Genomic DNA, 22219 nt, shown 5'->3' on the forward strand with positions numbered 1-22219 from the left:
TTTCCACTTGGTCTCCTGAACACACAACATATCTACCAATCTCCTCTCCATCATATCAGCTACCTCTCTCCCTTTACCCATCATAGTTCCAACATTTAAAGTACCAACCCGAACCTCCACTCTCCTACACTTCTCCTTTCCCTGCTGTCTCTGCAGATGTCTTCCTCCTCTCCTTCTCCTCTTTCGGCCAACAGTAGCCCAATTTTCACCAGTACCCTGTTGGCTAACGATACCTGTGGCGGTCGTTGGTAACCCGGGCCTCGACCGATCTGGTATGAAATTCTTATTTGTGATCCTCATATTCGATTTGGCACATGTTTTACGCTGGATGCCCTTCCTAACGCAACCCTCCCCATTTATCCAGGCTTGGGACCGGCACCAAGAGTGCACTGGCTTGTGCCTCCCTAATGGCTGGGTTAACTCCAACCTGTACATTCTGTATTATTTCTGAAATTATAATTGTAAATAATTGTAAATTTATAGCATATCCTCAATTATATTTTATCTGTATATAATTTGAAGTACACTTTGTATAACTTTTGTACTGTTGTACATTATTAATGCATATATATATATATATATATATATATATATATATATATATATATATATATATATATATATATATATATATATATATATATGTGTGTGTGTGTGTATATATATATATATATGTGTATATATATATATATATATATATATATATATATATATATATATATATATATATATATATATATATATATATATATATATATTTTTTTTTTTTTTTTTTTTTTTTTTATTTTTTTTTTTATTAATTTTTTTTTTTTTTTTTTTGCTGTACCCACACAAAAGCTTTTGCACATGTTTCACTGCCCAGAGCCTTTTTATTTACTTGTTGTAGTATATTTACATATTTATCTGCACTTTTCAGTTTGTACAATGCTGCTATAAGCATTTCTTCTTCTTCTTCTTCTTCTTCTTCTTCTTCTTCTTCTTCTTCTTCTGCTCCAACTACGGGTCACCACAGTAGATCATAGATCTCCATTCTATTCTGTCCTCTACATCTGCTTCTTTCAAACCAACTACATGCAGGTAGTTGGTTTGAAAGAAGCAGATGTGTGGTGTGGTGTACAGTGGTGTGTTCCCTCACCACATCCATAAACATCCTTCTTGGTCTTCCTACTATAAGCACTTCTGATGGATGCTAAAATGCATTTGATGCTGTGTACCTGTACTTTGCATGGACAGTAAATATCTATCTATCTATCTATCTATCTATCTATCTATCTATCTATCTATCTATCTATCTATCTATCTATCTATCTATCTAAGAACATCTAAGAACAAAAGATAAAAAAAATAACTTTCACATTAAAAAATGCTAAATATTTTATATTTTGCTTTGTAAAGTTTATTTCAGCTGCTGCAATGTAGAGGACATTTGTGTATGATGCTACTGCACTTTCATAGACTTCTAGAGAATTCTGTCACTCCTCCCTCAATCTCCGGCAAAGGCACTGCGGTAGTGACATTTAAAATTTTGATTCGTCTTTTGTCCGGTCACTTAACGGTGACATGCAATGTTATTGGTCTTTGTATTTCTGGGGCGGGGGCTGTTTGGTAGCCAGGAAGTGAACGCAAGCTAATTCTCCACCGAGCTAGTCTTTCGTACACGTGTGTATTAATCTCTATAGATTGTGTTGAGTATTAATACTGAACATGGAGAGTGATGAGGAAAAATATGACGGCATGCTGCTTGTTATGGCACAACAGCATGAAGGCGGAGTACAGGAGGTAAATACTGACATCTCTATGAGCATGCTAGTTAGCGTGCTAATTCTAGCTTTGTGATAGTGTTTCATTCTGCAGTTCTGTTAGCTACCCTAGCTAGCTCGCATAGTCATCATTATTACTCATAACCGAGTGTAGCTGAGGTATTGACTGGCCAAGAAATATTTTATTTGTCATTTATGAGTTATAGAATAATGAGCATTTATAATGCTTATGTACTTGAATGCCATTTGTATGCCTTTGTGTATTCTATAAATTTCCTCCTATTTGCAGCTGGTGACCACATTCTTCAGCTTTCTCAGACGAAAAACAGACTTTTTTACCGGAGGTGAACCTGGAGCTCCTGAGAAAGTAAGCTGATGATCTCTTGATTATGCGCCATAAAATAAAAGCATATTACATTAAGGCTATGGTTTGATAATAACAGTAGGATGTTAATTTCTCCTACCAAGCTGGTGAAAGAGGCTTTTGCTCATCACAGTCAGCTGGCTCTCAAGGCCCAGAAAGAGAAACAGTCCAGACAGGAGAAGGAGAAGAAGGAAAAAGCTGAAAGAGCTGCCAAACTGCAAGCTGAGGAGGAGAGGAAGAAGAAGGAGGCTGAGACAGAGCCCAGAATCAAAGAGCTCACAGAGGAGGAGGCTGAAAGGCTCCAGACAGAGATAGACCAGGTAAGTGTACATACCTGCTGGTTTTGTTGGTCTTAGTATGTTTTGAAATTGAGCATATTATGATAACCTGGTCAGAAGTATCAGTGTATGAGATTGTGATATTTCTGGACCACCATGGGCACTGGTGGATCAGTAGTGGTTAAGGCTCTGGGTTACTCATCATAAGGTCAGGGGTTCAAGCCTAGGCACTCCCAAGCTCCCACTTCTGGGCCCTTGAAAAAATCACTGAACCCTATCTGCTCCATCACATGGCTAATCCTGTTCTCTGAGCCCAGCTTCCTGACTAACTGGGATATGTGGAAATCTAAGGAAAGTGGCGGAGGCTCAAGGTTACTGATCAGAGGTCAGGGGTTTAAGCTGGGTGTTACCAATCTCTTTGGCTCTTGAGCAAGGCCCGTCACCCTCTGTGCTCCTGGGGTGCTGTATCATGGCTGATCCTGCATTCTGACCCAAACTTCTCAACATTGTTGGTTATGTGAAAAAAATATTTCACTGTGCTGTAATTTATAGGGGTCAAGTAAATACTGAATGTGCAATAGTCTTTCTACGGCATTGCACTGAGACGATAGTTTCCTAAATACTTACAGATAATAGAAAGATAACACACTCTCTGCTCGGCCTGTTATTAATATGAATCCAAGAATATAAAATACACACAACATTGTGATACTTGATAATTTTGTAATTAAAAAATTAAAAACATTACTTTTGTTTATATTTTGTAGAAGAAAGACAAGGATGAGAAAAACAAGAAAGTGTCTGAAAGCAGTTCTGGGGATGCATCAGACAATGCAGCAAAAGGGGTGAGTGTGTTCACTGTAATGTTGTAGATCTGATTTTTTATTTTTTTACTGTTACTTGGGGGGAAAAATGAAAATTTCAAAAAGAATTATTACGCATATTTCTGGATCTTGGTCAAGATCAGTAAAACATCAGAAATGTATAATTTGATATTGTGCATAAATACTATTAGGATAATTAGGAAAGTGTAAATGGGAGGTGGTTCTTCAGTAGTTAAGGGAATGGACACTGGGTCAGAAGTCACAAGTTCGAATCCCAGCACCATTAAGCTGCCACTGCTAAACCCTCAAGGCCCTTAACTGCTTAATCTTCAACTGCTCAGTTGTAAATTGCTCTGGATAAGGGCATCTGCCAAATGGCATAAATGTAAAAATTGAAATGAATGGAAAACCAGACATACTTCAGTTCATTACTATTACATGGGTGTTTTAAGTGAATTTTCTATTTATTCATTCTGTTCAAAATCATTTGAACATGTATGGGTTTGTTTGTCTGATGTGTCATCACTGCAAATGTGGACCTTTGAAGTGTCACTAATACATCTTCAAACTATTACATTTACCTAATATATTAATGGAATTCACTGCACTCTATGGGATGGGGTACGGGGTGGGTTGGGGGTCGGGGGTGGGGGTTATATTGTCTTTTTTTATTTTTGAGTGGACCGACTCTACTAGGAAGCCAATGAGTGTTAGTAATTATTTATTACTACTACTACTACTACTACTACATAAATAAATAAATTCTACTGTGCCTTTTAGTCTGAGTCAGAAGGGGAGGAGGATGAAAAGGATAAGGACAAGATAAAGCCCAATGCTGGAAATGGAGCTGATCTCTCCAACTACAGGTGGACTCAGACCCTGTCTGAATTGGATGTAAGTGTTCAGTTCTGTTGAGCTCTTGTTATTGATAAGTGGTGGTGTAATATTATTTATCTTTTATTAGTAAATAACTTTGCATGCAATAACACTCCTGCATTACGGGTGATTCCAGGTAAGAATATCTCTGTTTCAGGTTCAATTAATAAATAAACACGTAAATACATTTAAGTGGTGCCAATACTCATGCAAGGCAGTATATACTTGGTGTAGCCCAGGGGTATTACATTTATTTTAGTTTAATTTGTTCATTTTACTGAACATTTGCATGTTTTGTCAGTACCTTAAATCTTGCCCTCGAGTTTGTTGCTTTATTTTGCCCCTTTAGTGGAAAATGTAAAATAGGAAGTAGTAGTTTACTGGTTAAGTTGGACCTTCAATTGGAAGGTTTTGAGTTCAAATCCATGCACCACCAAGCTGCCACATCTGGGCTCTTAAGCAAGGCCCTAAACCCTCAGTTGTATAAATGAGATACTTGTAAGTCAAGGGCTAAATGTATGAAATAATTTTTCATCAAATATCTTCTTTTATCTCAGTTGTTTGCTAGCTTATGTAAAGCCACTGAGAAGTAAGTTTTAAAATGAATGTAGTTTAACAGCTAAACCCTAAACATTGTTTTATATGTAGCTCGTCGTGCCTTTTGATGTGAAGTTCCGCCTGAAGGGGAAGGATGTGGTGGTGGATTTCCAAAGACGTCATCTAAAGGTGGGACTGAAGGGCCATCCACCTGTCATCGACGCACCCCTTTTTAACGAGGTGAAGGTAGAGGAGAGCTCCTGGCTCATCGATGATGGAAAAATAGTCACCGTTCACCTGGAGAAGGTACGAGGACGGGACAAAACAGCACAAAATATTACATTTATTAGAAAAAATTTATATAATCCATTTTATCCCTTTGGCAGATAAATAAAATGGAGTGGTGGAACAAGTTGGTGACCACAGACCCTGAAATCAACACCAAAAAGATCTGCCCAGAAAATTCAAAGGTACATTAAAATCATTTCATTCTTCCACAAGATATTGTTTGGATGGATTTATATACTCCACACCTTCATCTCTTCTCTACACACCTCCATCACTTCTCTCCATATAGCTTTCTGATCTGGATGGTGAAACCCGTAGCATGGTCGAGAAGATGATGTATGACCAGAGGCAGAAGTCCATGGGCCTTCCCACCTCTGAGGAGCAGAAAAAGCAGGACATCATGAAGAAGTATGTCACACACACATTTCTAGCTAGACCTTGGAATACCGGGATGATTATGGTACCAAATTTCACAGTGGGTGTGAGACCCTTTGGTCTAACCATTAGATGACCAGGTGTTGGGCAAAGCTGAAAATTGCCTTATGTCCTTTATGGTCCAATCCTTATGGTCTTTTGTAAACCTCAGCCTGGCTAGCCTTTGCTTCTCATTGCTGAATATTTTTTTTTCTAGTTTTGCATGACTTCAGCCCTGATGTTTGTAGGACACTTGATGTCATCCTACAGTTATTTAGAGACGTTTGATTGAGAATCGTGTTTTTTTCCTCTGCCAGTCTGTAGCTTTATTTTCTCCATGGTCTGCAGTTAGACCTTGTTCTTATGAACCTTCATCTTTTACATTTTAACCTGGTGCTCACTGTATCCATCTGCCAGTAAAGCCAGAATGTATCCGTTCTTTTCCACCCTCAAAACTCTTTTTGCATGGTCAATAGTTATTTGATTCCAATTAGTTTTGAGGTAGTACTGGCACTGTTTTTGCCACCCAGCCGGTCTTATTGTAAGAGGATGGTGATGACCACAGCAGTGGTTTTAATACTTTTTCTCGTTAAATAAGCTTTTCTTCAGTTGATCACCTAATCAGTACTTCAGAATGAGGTGTGCCTGTGTTAAAATTTAACAGACACTGAAACAATATAAAAACTATATTTAAAAACTATATTTATTTTAAAACAAAATAAAAACATGCAGTGCTGGATTTAGAATTTGAATATTTAGAATTGAATTTTTTTGAGCACATCACATCTGTAGTGTGAACAGGAATACATCTCCATGACTTATTGAACACAATAAAGGATAAACTGATGTTGCCTTTGATTTAAATGATGGTATCATTGTGAGACCAAAAATGTTTCCCACCTAATTCCTAGTGTTCCAGGGATAAACTCAGGATACAAAGCAAGTCCTGAAGATGATTTAAATATATGTATGGCTTGTGTCCTTTCCACTGTCTTTCAGTAACATGACAAAGTTTAAAACTGGAATCTGAGCTGTACCTCTGATGCGTTTATGTTCTTACATGATATGCATTACATTACATTAATAGACATTTTACTACAATCGCACTTTAAATCCAGCACATTATCGTTTTATATAAATGTAAAATGCACAAAGGAGAAGTTTTGTTTTAAAACTATACTTTAAATGCTCTTTAACTGTTTTGGTATTATGGTTGTATTGATATGGATGTGTTTCATTGATGTTAGGTTTATGGAGCAGCATCCTGAGATGGATTTCTCCAAAGCCAAGTTCAGCTGAGAACCATTGCATTCATATTGAGAACATTCTACATTTCTGTCCACTGATCACTTCTCCACTGCACAGTGAAATACAGCTCTTCTGAAGGTCATGTTGCATATTTCACCATGTTCTAAATATTTAATTATTCCTATGTTTACATTTTTTTTTTTTTTTTTAATAAATCAATTCAAACTTCATGATCCCAAACTGCATGAGTGTCTCATTCCTGAAGGGTCACACCACAAGAATTAAAAATGAGTTATACGTGTATGTTCTGAAATGATACACTGCATAGCCACACGCATGCAACCTTCACACCATATGTTTTTTTTTTTTTTTTTATCATTTAAGTTTTGATTGGAACTTCTCTGTACCCTGTATCATTGCACTTTTCCTTTTAACAAAAGGCATTGTCTCAAAGCAGCTTTATAAAGATAAAGAGGTTATAAAGTGGGAATATATAAGTATAGTGCATGTAAGTTTGCTCCTTGTAATTTTATTCCTAATGAAAGAGACAGTGGCAACTGACAAAACCAAACCTTAGATGGTATGAGGAAGAAACCTTGAGAGGAACCAGACTCGAAAGAAAACCCGTCCTTATGGCTTATGGTGGCTCTGAATGTCCATTCATTATTCCATAGTTCCATCACTGTTGAGGTGTACTGTTTAGTGATGGATGCTTAAATGCAGAACTGTTTATGCAAACTGAATATGAAGAAGTCTGGTGTGTCAGAGAAGTATGTGAGGGTGGTGCAGGACATGTGAAGTGTGCTTGTAGGAACGACAGACTGGTTCAAGGTGGAGGTGGGACTGCCTCAAGGACCGGCTCTGAGCCCTTTCCTGGTTGATGGATGAGGTCAGACACAAGTCTCCATGGACTATGATGTTTGCGGATGATATTGTAATTTGTGGTGAGAGTAGGGAGCAGGTTGAGAAGAGCCTGGAGAGGTGGAGGTACACGCTGGAGAGAGGGGGAATGAAAGTCAGTAGGAGAAAGACAGTACATGTGTGTGAATGAGAGGGAGGGCAGTGTAATGGTGGGGTTGCAGGGAGTAGAGGTGGAGAAGATGGAGGAGTTTAGCTACATGGGGTCAACAGTGCAAAGTAATGGAGAGTGTGTTAGGGAGAAGAGTGATAGCAGGAGTGATTTGTGATAGTAGGGTATCTGCAAGAGTGAAAGGGAAAGTTTATAGGACTGTGGGGAGACCTGCGATGTTGTATGGATTAGAGACAGTGGCATTGAGTAAAATTGTTATGGATGTGGTAAAGGGGAAGACATGCAGGTAGTTGGTTTGAAATGCAGCTGTAGAGGACAGGGGGGTATGGAGACGGATGATGCGCTGTGGCGACCCCTAATGGGAGCAGCGGGAAAAATGAATAAGAAGTTCATTCAAAGTTCATTCAATGTTCATTCAAAGTGCAGTCTTAATACATCCTAATCCTAGTCCCCACAGTGTAGCGAAAACCTCGGCAGAAAAGAAGTGTGGCATTTATTATAACAGCAAAATATTATATATTTAATGAGATCTTTAACAAGACGCGAATGTAATGTTCATGGGTGCACAAACTTCGTTATATAGTGTATATTTGTATCGTTTGAACCTAAAGTATTTCTTTAAAGCGTTACAAAATTATTGATTGTCAAAAATTTATTCTGTAAAAAAACAATTCACAGAATCCTCAGAAAAACCCGTAGGAACACATTCACCTTGCATGCCAATGCCACCTATTCACGTTGTGCTCACAAGAGGGCGCTGATGGATCGAGCTGTGTTGCTGTAATCTGACCACATCAGTGTAGTTGGACTAAGGATAAATGGTTAGGGGTGTTTGGAAAAGATGTTATTGTACAAAGTGTTCTCGTGTGTCATGAGGCTTGGTGATGGTATTATGATTAATAGTTAGGGATTGTGTGAAAAAAGTGATAGTGGTTCACTTATTGCCTGTACATTACTTTGTGCTGTTACTTTGCCATTGTCCTTTACTATGACTGAACTCTTACTGTTAAACCCATAGTATAATTTCCATAACTTTTCCATCCAATACGCATGGAGCATAAATTGTATTGCTACCATATTGGGAGATTTTTATTGCAATAGAGCATAAACTTTTATGTTTATTATTGTACATTTCATTCTCTAAGAGGAAAAAACCCTAAGAGTTCTTGCAGTTGGAATTCCATCCAGTAATTCCAGTTTTAGCCTGTTGTGATGAGCTGGCCCTGAGTGAACACCAGGCTGAGTTTTCTCAGCTGAGAGCAATGTCTCACCCAGGTATGAGAATTTCTTCATTAACAAAAGCACACAGACATCAGAAGGCAAGGTGGGTTTGTGTGTGCGGACATGGAAGGAGCGCCAACGATCGGCAAACAAAGTGTGATGGGCCGAACCAGACTCGAAGACTTGTTTTTTAGGCAACGGGGTTCAGTAAATCAACTCGAGGGCACATGGGTGGTGGAGTGGTATGGATAACACACATTAGTGTGTCTAGCTGGAAAGGTTTCATTACTATTTTGATAATCTGTATTAATAGAATTGTGTATGGCTAACAAATATACAGACATGATTCAGTAAAGGCAGGTTTATTAAAGATGCAGAATTTGGACCAACTATTGTTAGGAATAAATCTACTTGGATTTCAATAATAAATGATAATAAAATAATAAATAAATGTACCTCACTGGGTCTTTGCAATTTACGACACATCCAATTCAACAAAGTGCAGTAATAACATCATACAGATATCGTTTGCGCATCTCAAAGGTGGAGCTGATGAGGTCGGCTGATTGTTGTTTAATTTTGAATCTATTTATATATTTCTGTGTAATGCTTATATTTGAATTGTTTTGTCACCAGACAGTTCATTATAAAAGCATTTCATTGCATGTTATATCGTGTATGATTGTGTGTGTGACCAATAAAATCTGATTTGATTTGAGAATTTTAATTAACATTTATGTGAGACCCCAGAACAAGGCTGGCTGTGGTCAACGTCGGGTCTCACTCTGATCTTTCAAAACCAGGCTGCTGTGGGTACAGTCTTGTGCAAACAAAAGAGCTGAAGATGGAAAAGCAGGACCTTATTCCGAGCGGGAATGGTGAGGGAATGGCTAGGTTAGCTGTGTGAATTCATAGTCGCATGTTTTCATGTCTTATGTGAGTAACATATCTGAAAGACTAACCTATCAGGCTATTTCTGCTACTTGTTTCTCGTCTCACAAAGTATAGTTATGAGACTTGGGGAAATAATTTTTCCAGGAAGTATGGTTTTCAGATATACATCAAATACCAGTGGAAAGTGTTCAGCGTTCCTTCTAGAAAGTTGAGCAGGTGTTTGAGAAGGTGCCTCCTACTGACTCAATAGTGCTACCAGGAATATTTAATGTGTGCGTGTTGGCAAAAGATAAAGATACCTGAATGTGTATGGATGGGTATAATGACTTCTCACACCTTAACCTCAATTATAGAGACAGCTGCAAAAGCTGTGGCAAGGAAGGGGGCTGTTGGTCATTTAGTAACCCCCTGTGCAGGTGGAAACGTCTGTTTATCATCTGGTTCCTATCAAGGTTTCTTCCTTGTGCCATCTTAGGAAGGTTTTCTTGCCACACTCGTTAGGGATAAACATATAATTATAAGGAACAAACTTATAGGCACTAAACCTAGAAATTCTATTATACAACTTTATAACTGCTTTATCTCTGTAGAACTGCTGTAATACAATGTCCATTTGTAAAAGTGCAATACAAATAAAATTGAATTGAATTGAAACCAACAGCATGTATTTGACAAATGAAAGATATTTAGCCCTTACTCTATATACTTTTGATAATTACAGACTTTTTTTTACTTTGCTTCCTAATCTGCCTCCCCTTAATGATTTCCAACATGAACAGTGTATGGCACAAATATGGTAAGCATACTGTGTTACCATATGACTTGGAAGCCCAGTTGTTTTTACGAGAAGAGGAGAACTGAGGTACATATGGTGATAAGTTTTTAACGACTACTTGACACTTCTGGTACAATTGTTCTTTTGGTAAAATAAATGATGGTATTCAATTTAGAAATAATAAAGTAAAAAAGCAAAAAAATAGATACACATTTGACATTATTGGAAGGTGATAGAAAGATCTTATTTATTTGGTTGGTGTTTTATATTAACATGAAACATGAAAGGTCAAAACATGTTTAATTTTAATTACAGAGGCTTATTTATGAACATGTACTAACATACTAACTACATATATAGTATATGTAGAAATATTCAGAGTTTAATTTGCATAAAGGCTCACCACACACACACACACACACACACACACACACACACACACACACACACACACACACACACACACACACACACACACACACACACACACGTTCCCTGTCCCAGATGAATGTCATGATGTTCCTGCAGGTCTGTTTGCCCTATGGCTTTTTAACCCTGTGGGCTTCATTTACACTCTTGTGTGGACTCCTCAATCACACACTCCGTACAGACTCTGTATGGACTGAAGACCTGACAGCACCTTCCCACTGTCCTACTGCAAACTTTAATAAATGAAACATATGGTCTTCATAAATGTAAACAATATACAAGTACAAGCAATTTCTTGACATTTCAATACACACTTCATATACAATTATGACTGATATTACATTTGAAATATCACTCGCATGCAAAGTGTGTGAAAGAGGAAAAAATATCATCATGGATAAGTTTAATTAAATTTAAATTAAATTTCAAAGAAAAATAGTTAAATAAAATGACCACCATGTTCAGCACATTCAGTTTAATCTATGTCCAGAAAATTGAAAGATTAATATCTGATGTTTTTTTCCCCCAGAATGACACAGAGCTGTAAATTCTAACAAAACTGTGTGATCTGTAGAAAAAACCCAGCATGTTTAAGAGCTGGAAAACCAGCACTGTGTTTGAACTACCTGCAGTGGCAGTTCTTCACAGCGAACAAAACTGAGATTTTACTCAACACAGCTGTAATGCCGTGGAACTAATACTGTGTGCAAAGTAAATCATTTCCTGAAAAACTATTTTATGTGGTAGTCAAAAAGTAGGAATGAACAAAGGAATTGCTGAAAATCTATAGGATATAATTTAACAAATTATGAAAGAATGGCACGAATATATTATAACACAAATCTGGGTCAAATATGTATTAATACTTGAGAGAGAACTTATTTTCCAGCCTACTTATTACTTAATAATCGACTGAGCATTTTTAATTTAAAAAAAACGCTTTGCTTTGTTGGGAAATCATGATAAATGATAGAGCTATCAAAGATGAATTAGGTTAATTTAATTAATTATTCTCTTTGCCTCAGTAACATCTCAGATGCACATTTAAGAAGTTTTTAGAAGAAGCGATACAACTATAAGGAACAAACTTATGGGCACTAAAATTATACATCGCAACTTCATAACCTCTATATCTCTGCTTTGGGTGATATTCCATTGTCCATTGTTAAAAGTGTTATAAAACTGAACGGCACTGAACTCAATTGAACTCAATTGAATTGAATTGAATGAAGTCTCTCTGAAACATCCTGTTCTTGCAGAAACATTGAATACTACATTTAAATACAGTATACACTCATTGGCCATTTAAATATAAACGCCCACGCAACCCTTCTCATGGTTGTCAGAATATTTCAGATATTCAGTATTAACTTTGAGTTTCTCCATATTTTAAGTAACTTGCAACCAACATTTCCAATACGTAGAAATTAGACTTTCACATCGCTTTTAAGTTAAAAAAATTTAATAAAAAAAAAAAAAAAAAAAAAGGTATTTATTTCAGCCACACTGATGAACTTTTGAGCATGAGCATTAGGGTCAGAAAACATTTGTACGGTCCTTTTCTTTTAGGCTTTACAGCCTTGATTTTATTTATTTTTGAGCTTTAAATCACTGACAGGATTTTCTTACAGAATTAAGAATTTCATTTATGGTAAGTTGGTCCAAAGCAGCTAACAATCTCCACACCATCACACAACCACCACCCTGTTTCACTGTTGGGATGATCTTGTTGTACAATACTGTTTTAGCTGAACATTAACATTAATGTTAAAACAAAAAAACAGACAAACTCTTTTTTGCCTGTTTTTTAGGTGTGGGTGAACCCTTTTTTCGCCTGACAAAGGATCTGTGAAGACTCAATGTTTTGCATAAGTCTTATGGCTATTCCTGATGACTAGCAGGAATCACAAGCTCTAACTGTATCTAAAGTGAGCAAAGTCTGCAAATTGTGCATATGTTCATTTGGGTTCTTTTCTGACTTTCAGTTTGTCTCCATTTCAATAACTAATGGTTATTGATGAAGCTCAATGGGATGCCAGAGGTGAGGAAATGGCTTTGTAACCTCGTAATGAATCTTTTTTAGAATTGATTTCACTGCACAATCATGGCATGGTGAGGTATTTCAGCCAACTTCACTTTGCTGGAAAGGTTTTGCTTAGGCGTTGTTTAGCTCAAACAAAGTTGTTTAGTCTGTTTGACACCAGTTGCCATACATTTTAAAGAGGCAATTACTTGTTCACAAAGGTCCAGTTTGTGATTATTTAAAAATATATGTTTTGTATTGTCTTTGTTCAAAGATCCAAAACATTGATTCTGACAAATATGGAAAAAATAAACAAATAAATGAAATCTAGATGGTCAAATAATTTTTTGAGGTGACTGTTTGTGTACATTTTAAGAATTAAACAAGAAGAGCCAGACATTTTGGAGAAAAAAAAATATTAATTTAATATTAAAAAGACATAAATAAAGCTTACAAGCAAACAAAGTACAAATAGATAGGTATGTACAAGGCACTTCTGTGTGCGAGTTACAGAACATCCTATTGTATATTACCAGAAGGCATACAAGACACATATCTGTCTCTTTCTTATATGCACGCATCGGTTTCTCAATATTTAAAAAATTATTTTCTATATGACCAAACCAAGAGAATGGACGTTAACTTAAATTTATTTACAGACATTTACATTTATTCAGTCAACAACAATCTTTGGTCAGATCCTATAAATCCAGGAGCTCCATCGTGGTCCCAAAATGGCTGAGAGTAAATTTCCTATAGCATGTCTACAGCACTGATGTTTATGCAGTCCTTCTCAGCACAATCGACTTTTTTTTAATCACCTTTCATGATCTCAATCTCAGATCCAGGGTGTTTACACTATCTGTGTAATGGCAGGATTAAAGTCTCTGAAGTCATTTCTCAGTAGCTCTGTGCTACAGGTGCCCAGGAAGCTGTAAGCCTAGCAATGGATGTTTCGAATTGGGCATCGGCCACTCCCGCCTCAGTCAGACCCGGATCATACATGGATGATGGAGAAGAAACAGGTAGAGAGGAGGTCAGACCTGAGTAAGACACAGAGGAACCTCGCAAGAACTGAGAGGTTAAACCTCCAGCAATTGAACCTGAAGCAGAGCCAGATGGAGTGAGGGCGGTCCCAGCCACGGACCAGAGACTGGGGTACTGGCTGTGAACACACAAGTGGTTCAGTATTAGGAAAAGAAATTCTAAATAAACCACTTTTTTATTTAAAATGTATGTAGTAAAAAAAAAGAAGAAGAAAAAACAGAAATGTAGATGCAATGTTTTATTCTGTTTGCATAGTTTTTGTTCTAACCTTGTGTTGGAGGTGGAGTTAGTAGTATGAGCCAAGGTGCCCATTCCACTAGAATTTGGGATTTGCAAGGTTGACCAGTTGTCATGGGTTGAAATACTTCCTGAAGAGGCATCCATGTAATTGTCTAAAAAATAATAAAATAAAAAATCAGCACCTTATCCTAAAAGAGTTCAATATAACCTTTTCATTTGAGAAAAAGACAGACAATTATATTGTCTTTGATATTTTCCTTCACACAAAATGTAAGCTAGAGTGTCTTACTGTTGTTAGTGCTGCGATGAGGGTAATGGCTGGGGTATGGAGATGCTCTGTGGCTCCTCAGGCTGGAATAGCGCTCACAGTAAGAGCTGGAGGAGTGACCTGGGGACCCACTGAACTGTGGAGGGCTATTGCTGGAGCAGATGGGGCCGTTACTGGGCAGGAACCAGCCTCCAACTGTAGAGGAAGATCATTTTTATCAGCATTTTTTGGGACAAATCTAATGATAATAGTACTTTTTTCTCTGATAATAATACTTACTCTGTGAGTAGCCAGATTGCTGATTGTCACTGTTTTGATCTTGGGCCTCACGGTGGTCACTCCTAAGAAGATAAATAAAATATGTTCAGCAAATAAATGTAATGTATGTATGTAATATAATTCTATAGAATTATCATAAATCTAACAATGGTCAGTAATTGCTATTAGACTAAATCACTGCTATGTTATTTAAACTATTCTACTCACCTTTCTTTAGCGTCCAAGAAAGCCTTCGCAAAAGGGTTGTGTTTGATTTTCAGTGCTGTAATCTGAAGGAAAAAAACAACAATGACTCGTTTTAAATTTGCGCGATGATATCCAGTGTTATATCATTTCCTCTTATTGGAGGTTGAGTCACTAAGATTGACCTCCGTACCTCTTCGTTTTGGTAGGCCGTAACCGCTATGAATTGAGTCTCTGGAAAAGATTGGCTACTAATCATTTTTTGGATGCCTCCGACTTTTACGATGTGGATCCTCGGCTCATACTTGTGCAAGGAGTTCAACATAATCTACATGAAGGAAGAGAGATATCAATGAGGACAATCTAAGTTACAATAATGTCTAATGAAATCTATTTTAAAAGAAAAACCGCTAATAAGAAAAGGACAGGAGACAGGACTGGGCCTCACCTGTCCTCCTCCATTGAGTTTGTTGGATAGTTTGACTTTGCTGAAGGACACAGGTGCTTTCATCCAATGGGCTCCAAAGTTAGGGGAATCGGGGTGGATGTACACACAGCTGGGGCTCTGAGGCTCCGGTTTTCCCCCGGGGACCCACTCTCCATTAACATACTTCCAGCGGTTATTATCAGCAGCCACAAAGTCTAACAGCACAGAATACATAGCATTGGGGTCCAGACCACTAACACTCGCCCTGAGCACCGGGAACATCCGTCTGCAAAAAAAAAAAAAAAAAAAACACAACAAAATTCACATACACTCTAAAAACAATAAAAATTCAGACCACGAGTCTGTTTTCAACCAGGTATGATTATTATTCTTTTTATTATTAATTTTTTCAGCACATGCTAACTTTAGCATCAGTATGAGTCTCCAACACAAAATAACATCTTTACTGGGAATGTGTATATTTTTATATTCAATGCTATGTCTAAAACTATTCATTGCTCTAAAACTGAGGATTTATAACACCATTATAATACCATAAGTGTGTAGATGTATACCTTCCAGTCTTGGTGACGATCATTTCATTGGTGAGCTCTTTAAACTTGTTCCACAGCTCTGCGTCCTCCAGGCTGAGTTTAATGTCCCTCTCGGAGGTGTCTCCTTTCTCACTTCCTTTTTGAAACTCGCTCTCCACGGCACTCAGAAGATGCTCCAGTCTCTGATCAGGAGTAGGACAACTCATATTTCCAAGCTTATTGGGAAAAAACACAACAAAAACAAAGAAACAAAAAAAAAGCCCAATAACCACGGGCTGCGATTGAGTTGAAATGCGAACACCGCGGTAGTAAATGAGTGCGCTGGAGATCGAGTCCCGGCACCGTGACAGCGAACTTCTGCTTTATAGACGCCAAGATGAGCAACTTAAAAAGCCCCCGTAGACCTCATGCTGCTATGTGGGCGAGGCTTAAACACGGAAGCCACGCCCACAGCCTGCTCACACTGCAACCTGTGAACAATGGGCCAAAATAGAGATTACCAATTCATTCATTGTGCATACTATATCATTATTATACATATTATAGGATTTTATTATTTATTGAATTATTGTTTGTATATATATAATGAACATGGAACGCATCATTCTACAGAATCTGTGGGAAAACAGTACAATGGATTTTTTTTCTGTGCTGCCCAGTAGCAAATCATCAACAGCCCAGTACCACTGGGACCACTGGCGTAAACTGTAGCCCAGATACTAGTCGGCCAGGTGTCACCTTTAAAATATTGCTATTATTATGATGATTATTATTGTCGTTGTTGTTGTAGTTATAGTACATGATCTATAAAGTAGTTGTGGATCTACTAGCAGCCATGTTGTGTACTAGGATATTGTACCTCTACTTGCAGACCTAAAACAGTCATGCAAAATGTGTGCATATGTTATTTCTAGGTGTACAAGTCCATACTGAGAAATTAAATAAAAAATGTTTCCCTGTGAAAAATTGTTTCTAATTCAACTTAATTTGAATTCCATTTTTAACATCCGATATTAGAAAAATTGATAAGGAAAAATTTACTGAGTTGAGATAAGATGGGATAGAAACCCTGAGAGAAACTAAACACCAAAGGAAACCAGTTGTCTTCTGGAATCTGATAGCAGATACTATTTGAACAATATAAATTATTACTTTTCTACAACAACCATCAGAATAATTTAGGCATTGAGTTTTGATTTTTTTTTTTATTTATTTACTATTTCAGTATTATATTTTTCCTTACACACTTGGCATAGTTTTCCTGATGTTTGTAGGCCAATGGGAAGGCTTATTATCATTTTTAAAAATGTGAAAAAGTAAAGACACATTATCCTTTCTGTCAGTTGTATATTTGCACATGATGTTAATCTTTTGTTGTCCCAAATACACATGTGTGAAATCCTTTGTGTTTGGCTCTGTGCTTCTGTATTTCTGCGTGAAGTGTGGATTGCTCCAGAGTGAAACTCCAGAACCAGCCCCCCAGCTGACCAGGAGATCTGCTTTATCAAACTTACAAAGCCATATTACACATCACCGTTATTAAATTATTATTATTATTACCACCCACCCTCTAACATTTTCATCAAATGACATGCTAAATTCTAATATTGATTATTCATTCATATAAAAGCTTTCAGTCTTTAGCAGCAGTATTATTACTGCTGTAGCTCAATACATAATATTAAGCACATTATTTGTACATTTCTTTTATCTCACCTACTAATCTACTGACACTGGGACAAGACTAGTTTAATAATCTAAATAAATGTGTGTGCAGAAGCTGGGTTTGTTCTCATAAGCTGCCCCTGTTTATTATTTCTATTTCAATACTTTTGGAGAAAGTCTTATAGATAACAGTATGTGATTTGCTTCATAATGGTACATCATCCTTCATTCATGTGTATTCACAAATGTATTCCTTTATCTCTGCCTCTCTCTTGCCAGTAGATGTAGTTCGAATGGAAGGTCTCCGAGCAGCTTTGTGGAGTGTGACTTCTTTACTGCACCACTTCCTCCTGCACTTTTCTGAGGCCATAAACTCAGAGAGTTTCCTCGAACTCTTCCATTCCTATAAGGACTCAATGCGCTCTTTTGTGTTTTAGATGTTACTTCCTGAAATTTAGCTGCAAATAATAATTCAAAAGAATTTCTACGAATAAATTACTATTCTGATTTGGAGAGAGTCCTGACAGTTCAGATATTGCCTTTTATAGTGTTTTAGTCAGTTTTGTTCAAAAATTGTAAAAGCTAAAATCATGGTAGTGTGACCTGTGCATTGGCTGTATTGCTTATTCGTGATGAGCTGAAAGAAAGACTATGTACCCTTTCGGGGTCTATGGGGTTAAGAGATGCAGCTCGGCCCTGGCACAAGTACTCTCTCACCACAGTGAGAAATATTACAGAGGCCTGGTGCTCCACAAAGAAACGGTTATAAGGGAGGATGCATATTTTCCACCGTCCTCTCCTCACCAGCCTAAATAAGTAAACAGTGGAAGATGACTCAGGCCTGGGAAGAGGACACCTACACACTATGGAAAAGCATCTTTACTCAAAAGTTTACAAAAAATGAGAAAAGATCAATATGATTTGTTTAGTTGTACAAACTGTAGGTATGGATTTCAGTTACACTGCGTATTATTTCCATCATTCAACTTTGTTTTCAAAGCTATTTTTAAACCAATTGACTGCTTTTCTATAACTTTTTTCTTTTATTTAAAATCTTTTTTCTCAGTTTACTGCAGCTAATTTGTGTTTTCCTCCAAAATTGGATATCTACTGCACTGGTGTAATTATTTTTTTTACTTTCACAGAAAAGAAAGTTACTGCTTTAGGGAAGGAAAAAGAGCACAGCCATATAAACGTGATGAATTTTCTTGTATCTCAGTTCTTTACTTCCCCCTACACACACACACAAACACAGGCTTCTCTTGCCCTTAACAAGATGTGGATTGAGACCTGAGATGCGTCTGTCACTGTTGCATTTCCACTTCAAGTTCAGGAAATCTAAACTTTCCTCTCCTAATCACCCGGGCTTTGAAAAGGATTAAAAGAATTTGCAGGGTCAGTAATTGTTCCCTGCTCCCTCCCATCGCTGCTTCTGTCCTCGACAATAGTGCCAGGACCTTTGGGATGGTAATGAAATAGAAAAAGACTCCATGATCAACTTTAACCTGTAGAGCAAGAGTAGTGCTGACAGGAGAAAGCAGAAAGCTCTGGACCACTAAAAAAAAAAAACTGCCAACATTTTTATATAGATATCGTAGACAAGTCCAAATACTACAAACAATACAAATAGTATGTCTTTCCAGTTTATGTATGTAGTTCATAGATTTTCTTCTATAGATTTTAGATTATAAATAAATCTACAGATTGTTCCCCATAGAAAAGTTATAAGACTTATAAATAAATAATTCAATAATTAATAACACATGTCTGGATATTCATCTTACTTGGATAATTGAATCAATTCAAGTCTCTTGCTATCAGCGGCAGAGCCTGAGTTTTTTCTTAGTGAGCTGTTTGTGTGCATCTGTTTCATTTACTCCATGTTTTGTGGTGCAAATATGTACAGCTGAGGTCAGCAGTCACCAATGTGTGAGAAAACACAATTAAACACAGAGCTTGTAGTGAGCAGCTGCACCATTAGTGCATACACACTTTCAGACTGCTGATTTAAAAATAGCAAGTGAAATGAAAAAATATATTTATTTCAGATTAGATGCATTAGAAACAATAGTGAAAAACCTAAAAAAAAAAAAAAGTGTGTGTGTGTGTGTATGAGAGAGAGAGACAGAGAGAGAGCGAAAGAGAGAGAGAGAGAGAGAGAGAGAGAGAGAGAGAGAGAGAGAGAGAGAGAGAGAGAGATTGTGTGTGTGTGTGTGTGTGTGTGTGTGTGTGTGTGTGTGTGTGTGTGTGTGTGTGTGTGTGTGTGTGTGTGTGTGTGTGTGCGCAAGTTTCTCTGGGGACAGTATGTGAACGGTGCATAGATTTACCCATAACGTTTTACCATTTGATGATGTTTTAGAATTAGTATTCAATGTCACACTAAAAGCATTCATCACACACACACACACACACACACATACACACAGGTCATATTAAGATTACCATATTGGAGCATCAATTGCTCCAACTTTATTGTGGTCCTACAATTTAAAATGACTTCAAGGTTGATCATCGCACTTTTTGGGATGTTGAGATGCATAGCACCCCAGATGTGATCCTCATCTGCCCTTTAATTCATCAAGGGCATCACAGTGAAGGTCTACTAGCTTATGATCCCAGTGAAGTTCCATGACCATAAAAACCATAGACCATAAAAACAGGACAAACAAAGGACATAGTGCCCTAACTAAGGCTTCTTTTACTGCGTTCCCACGCCACAAACAGTTTCTCACTGGGGGACTGTTACCTGCACGAAGCTGAATCTCACTCATAACTCTACAACACTTTCAATTACACAATCACAACAACCCTCCTCCCCACCACACACACACACACACACACACACACACACACACACACACACACACACACACACTCACACAGACATATACACAGGCATACACAATTTCCCAGCAGCACCCGCACGTTTTCCTGTCCCCCAAAAGCCAGACTTCCAGCAGCACTGCTGTGGTCCAGGTGTACAAACACTAAATGCTGAGCACAGATCAAAGCCACTCATTAAAGGACAATAGAGACAGCCGTAGGTCAATTCACCCAAACCTCCACCCCTTATCTGGTTAAGCGCCATCTATAGGTTGGATTAGTTATTACTCTTGCTAAGGGCAGTCAGTGAACTGGAGCTCTGACACTAATCAGAAATAAAAATAAATGCCTATATTGATGATTTTAATTGTATTGATTATATTTCTAAATTTAAATAATACTCTCCCTATAATTTACACATGCAGATATTATATGTATTTTAATGTTCAATATTATATATGTTTAATGTTTATATATGATTAGTACAATGATATATATCCCAGCAAACCTTCATGGATGACATTTTGCTATGGTAGCAGAATTTATACATTTCACATTGCAGTGTCTAATGAGAAAACTAAGTTCAGGCTGATCAGCTGAAGTGAGCAGATGGAAATGATGGACTTGATAATGAATGGAGTGTCTTCATGACTCAGAGATTTATATGCAAGTTTTATCACATACAAGTGTGATTCTGAGTTCATCTCTTTGTCACTCTGTCTGTGTGTGTGTGTGTGTGTGTGTGTGTGTGTGTGTGTGTGTGTGTGTGTGTGTGTGTGTGTGTGTGTGTGTGTTTGCTGTACAGTTTGCACTGATACATATATGCTTACTTGCAGGAACTAACCTTTAAATTTCCTTTTTTTTTTACTTGGTTTTAAGTTAACAATAGGATAAACAGAATAAGTAAAAATTTTGTGTCAATTTGTCTCCAAGCTCACTGTGAATCCCTTACTAAGTATTATTATAGTTTCCAAACTAATTAAGGGTCTTCCATGAAAAATGCTGGATTTCACATTAATTGAAGTCCTTCGATGTTAATCAGAGATCAGGGACAATCAGAACAAAAAAAAATATGTGTCCCTGACCCAAAAATACATCATTTTCTTGGTAAAAGCTGTGCAGTGGACAGGCCTGGCAGTTCCACTGGTGCTTGAGTTGGTCTTTGATGGAAGTTAGCTCTTTGTAGTCATCGTGAAGATGGCTTGTTAGTCAGTAAAAGTGAGGGGTAAATGGCTCCTTGTCAGGAAGCTGTTTACATGGTGACACTCAACCTGCCTGTAGCCCCCATTGTCTGTGGCCCTATCGCCTACTTCATTAGCATTTCCATAAGAAAGGAGAAGTAATTGCACCTTTTTCTTCTGATGTTCCTTCATCTTCAGAACCCCTTAAATGTTCCTCTGAACTCTTTTCATTCTCGTCTGATAACAGAAGCACAAAATGTTGACGCGATGCAAAATTGAAATGTCTCTAGGTTGGACAAAATCATCAAAACATTGGCAGTTAATCTAATATTTCTAATTGTGACACTATTAAGACTATTTCTAGGCATTTTGGTGCCCTGTACTGTTACCAGGAAATCTTTTTCAAACTATATATAAGTAGTAGTATAACTAAATAAATAAAATAAAATAAAATAAATTATAATAGAACGTGTTTTTTTAAATTATTAGAAAATAAAAAGATTAAATAAATGTTGTGTATATTTGCTTTTACTAAGATATCATTAATGGGTAATTTGAAGCTTATTGGATTATTGGGATGAGTCTGACAGG

The 22219-nt window shown here is 37.2% G+C and overlaps 2 protein-coding genes across 2 annotated transcripts; one reads left to right on the forward strand and one right to left on the reverse strand.

The window, feature by feature from the left end:
• Positions 1-1578: 1578 nt before the first annotated feature.
• On the forward strand, positions 1579-6829 carry nudc (nudC nuclear distribution protein). The gene is made up of 9 exons (XM_083543368.1): positions 1579-1779; positions 2050-2127; positions 2229-2444; positions 3170-3247; positions 4007-4120; positions 4751-4945; positions 5026-5109; positions 5217-5335; positions 6589-6829. The coding sequence occupies exons 1-9, from the start codon at positions 1705-1707 to the stop codon at positions 6638-6640; spliced, it is 1011 nt and encodes a 336-aa protein (XP_083399494.1). The 5' UTR covers positions 1579-1704; the 3' UTR covers positions 6641-6829.
• A 6720-nt stretch (positions 6830-13549) lies between these two features.
• Positions 13550-16325, reverse strand: tbxta (T-box transcription factor Ta). Its single transcript, XM_083545350.1, has 8 exons — positions 15981-16325; positions 15427-15691; positions 15172-15306; positions 15003-15064; positions 14796-14857; positions 14538-14711; positions 14277-14400; positions 13550-14126 (listed from the first exon to the last, which is right to left on the reverse strand). The coding sequence occupies exons 1-8, from the start codon at positions 16163-16165 to the stop codon at positions 13862-13864; spliced, it is 1272 nt and encodes a 423-aa protein (XP_083401476.1). The 5' UTR covers positions 16166-16325; the 3' UTR covers positions 13550-13861.
• Between the last annotated feature and the right edge of the window lie 5894 nt (positions 16326-22219).

This window comes from Silurus aristotelis (genome assembly GCF_946808225.1).
Source record: "Silurus aristotelis genome assembly, chromosome: 6".
In the NCBI taxonomy this organism is placed as follows: domain Eukaryota; kingdom Metazoa; phylum Chordata; class Actinopteri; order Siluriformes; family Siluridae; genus Silurus; species Silurus aristotelis.

Coding starts and splice junctions, on each gene's coding strand:
- nudc (XM_083543368.1), top strand. CDS start 1,705: ATGGAGAGTGATGAGGAAAAATATGACGGCATGCTGCTTGTTATGGCA. Junction 4,121..4,750: donor AGACCCTGTCTGAATTGGAT/GTAAGTGTTCAG, acceptor TTTTATATGTAG/CTCGTCGTGCCTTTTGATGT. Junction 4,946..5,025: donor TCACCGTTCACCTGGAGAAG/GTACGAGGACGG, acceptor TCCCTTTGGCAG/ATAAATAAAATGGAGTGGTG.
- tbxta (XM_083545350.1), bottom strand. CDS start 16,165: ATGAGTTGTCCTACTCCTGATCAGAGACTGGAGCATCTTCTGAGTGCC. Junction 15,692..15,980: donor ATCGTCACCAAGACTGGAAG/GTATACATCTAC, acceptor TTTTTTTTGCAG/ACGGATGTTCCCGGTGCTCA. Junction 14,127..14,276: donor AACTCCACCTCCAACACAAG/GTTAGAACAAAA, acceptor GTGTGTTCACAG/CCAGTACCCCAGTCTCTGGT.